General features: G+C 35.0%; 1 protein-coding gene across 1 annotated transcript in view; it reads right to left on the bottom strand.

Moving 5' to 3' along the window:
* The window catches only part of LOC107559636 (dual specificity testis-specific protein kinase 2-like), an 11370-nt gene that overhangs the window by 1227 nt on the left and 8625 nt on the right, over positions 1 to 1518 (bottom strand). Inside the window, exons 7-10 of the mRNA XM_016243532.1 lie at positions 1243 to 1333; positions 1072 to 1155; positions 312 to 398; positions 88 to 184 (exon numbers count right to left, since the gene is read on the bottom strand). Of these exons, the coding sequence (XP_016099018.1) occupies positions 88 to 184; positions 312 to 398; positions 1072 to 1155; positions 1243 to 1333 (359 nt within the window). The remainder of the gene's footprint in view (positions 1 to 87; positions 185 to 311; positions 399 to 1071; positions 1156 to 1242; positions 1334 to 1518) is intronic.

The following is a 1518-nucleotide window of genomic DNA, read 5'->3' as shown; positions in this document are numbered from 1 at the left end:
AACAAGAATGGGTTGTTTAAAGACTAGTAAAACTGAAAAATTATTTCTTGGTGAATGTTGTAAAAATGTTATCTTTAACATACTTACCAAGGATGACTGGAGCTTCACTCATCTTCCTCTCTCTCTCTATCCTCTCAAGTGTCAGTACTATTTCAGAGAAGGCAGAACGACTTTCTGCACTCATCTACCACAGAAAGAGGATAACAAATTAAAAACACAACTGAGTGCATGACATGTGCCATTTCATACCGTACTATACTCAGTGTTTCTGAATTTCTGTATACGAGTGTATATATGCATATGTGGCTTACACTGCAGCAACTAACAGCCAGGTGAAGGAATGAAGGTGGACAGTCTCCCACCATTTGCTCAAAGGTGTCCACATCCAGTCCAAAATCCTAAAGACAAATAGACAGATGATGTTACACACATACTGCTCTGCTCAGGCATCTTTTCACACATTAATCTTTTGATTAATCTTGAGCTTTGCAATAATGAACACTGTGTTGCTTTCTAAAAATGTTACAAAGTAATTACATATGAAAAATCTAGCAGAGGGAGGCAACACTCTAAAAATTAGATACTGATATCAAAGTCTAAACTGTAGTGGTCATGAAAAATGTAACATCAGTGGATTCTTAGATTGGATCTGGATACATTATATGGTTACTCATATGCACACACTTCATATTAAGAAAACAAACAAACATGGGAGCAAATAAAACAAAACCAAAATAATCTAATTATTTTTGCATTAATTTGATTGTTTTAATATGACAGATACATTTTGAGTTTTAATACAATTGCAGAATATCAATATTTCAGTTATCATTACCTGTTATCATTAACATTTATCATACCAGTTATCATTAGCATTTCAGTTATCATAACATATGAAATATAAACATATCAAAGGCTTAAGGCTTGTCCTAGATTCAATTTAGCTATTAATTATTAGCTATTAAAGTAATTTTGCACAGATTTTTTTTTAGGCTTGATCTATGTCTGGTAAACCAGCTACATGATTTTGTGGTTGATTCTGTGCTTCATGTGGTGGTGTGAGAGATGTACCTCTGTTCGTGGGAGGATATCTGGGTCAGCCTCAATTCGAGCAATAATCTCACAAAGGATTATTCCATATGAAAAAACATCCACCTATGGTATAAAAATTATATGAATAAAATTACACATGCACACAAGTAGAGTTGGATATTGATTTGCTAGTGTTCAAAGGCAGGATACCTTCTCATTGTACAGCTCTCCTCTTAACATTTCTGGAGCCATCCAGTAGGGGGAGCCCACAACAGCCAACGGCTGCTTTTCAACTCCATCACTGCAAACAAGAAAGACAAAGCATATTTGGGCTATGTTTGGAATATAGCCTTCTTGGATAGCCATTGTACTTGTGCTTGTATCTCTGGTCAAGTCCTGATCCATTTAAAATGTGATCATCAAATGTGTGTCAAAAAAAGCTATATTATTTGTGTGTAAAAAGGAGAGATGCACTGACCTGTAATC

This window comes from Sinocyclocheilus grahami, unplaced genomic scaffold (assembly GCF_001515645.1).
Source record: "Sinocyclocheilus grahami isolate Dianchi unplaced genomic scaffold, SAMN03320097.WGS_v1.1 scaffold693.1, whole genome shotgun sequence".
In the NCBI taxonomy this organism is placed as follows: domain Eukaryota; kingdom Metazoa; phylum Chordata; class Actinopteri; order Cypriniformes; family Cyprinidae; genus Sinocyclocheilus; species Sinocyclocheilus grahami.
This window is presented reverse-complemented; position numbering and strand designations above follow the sequence as displayed.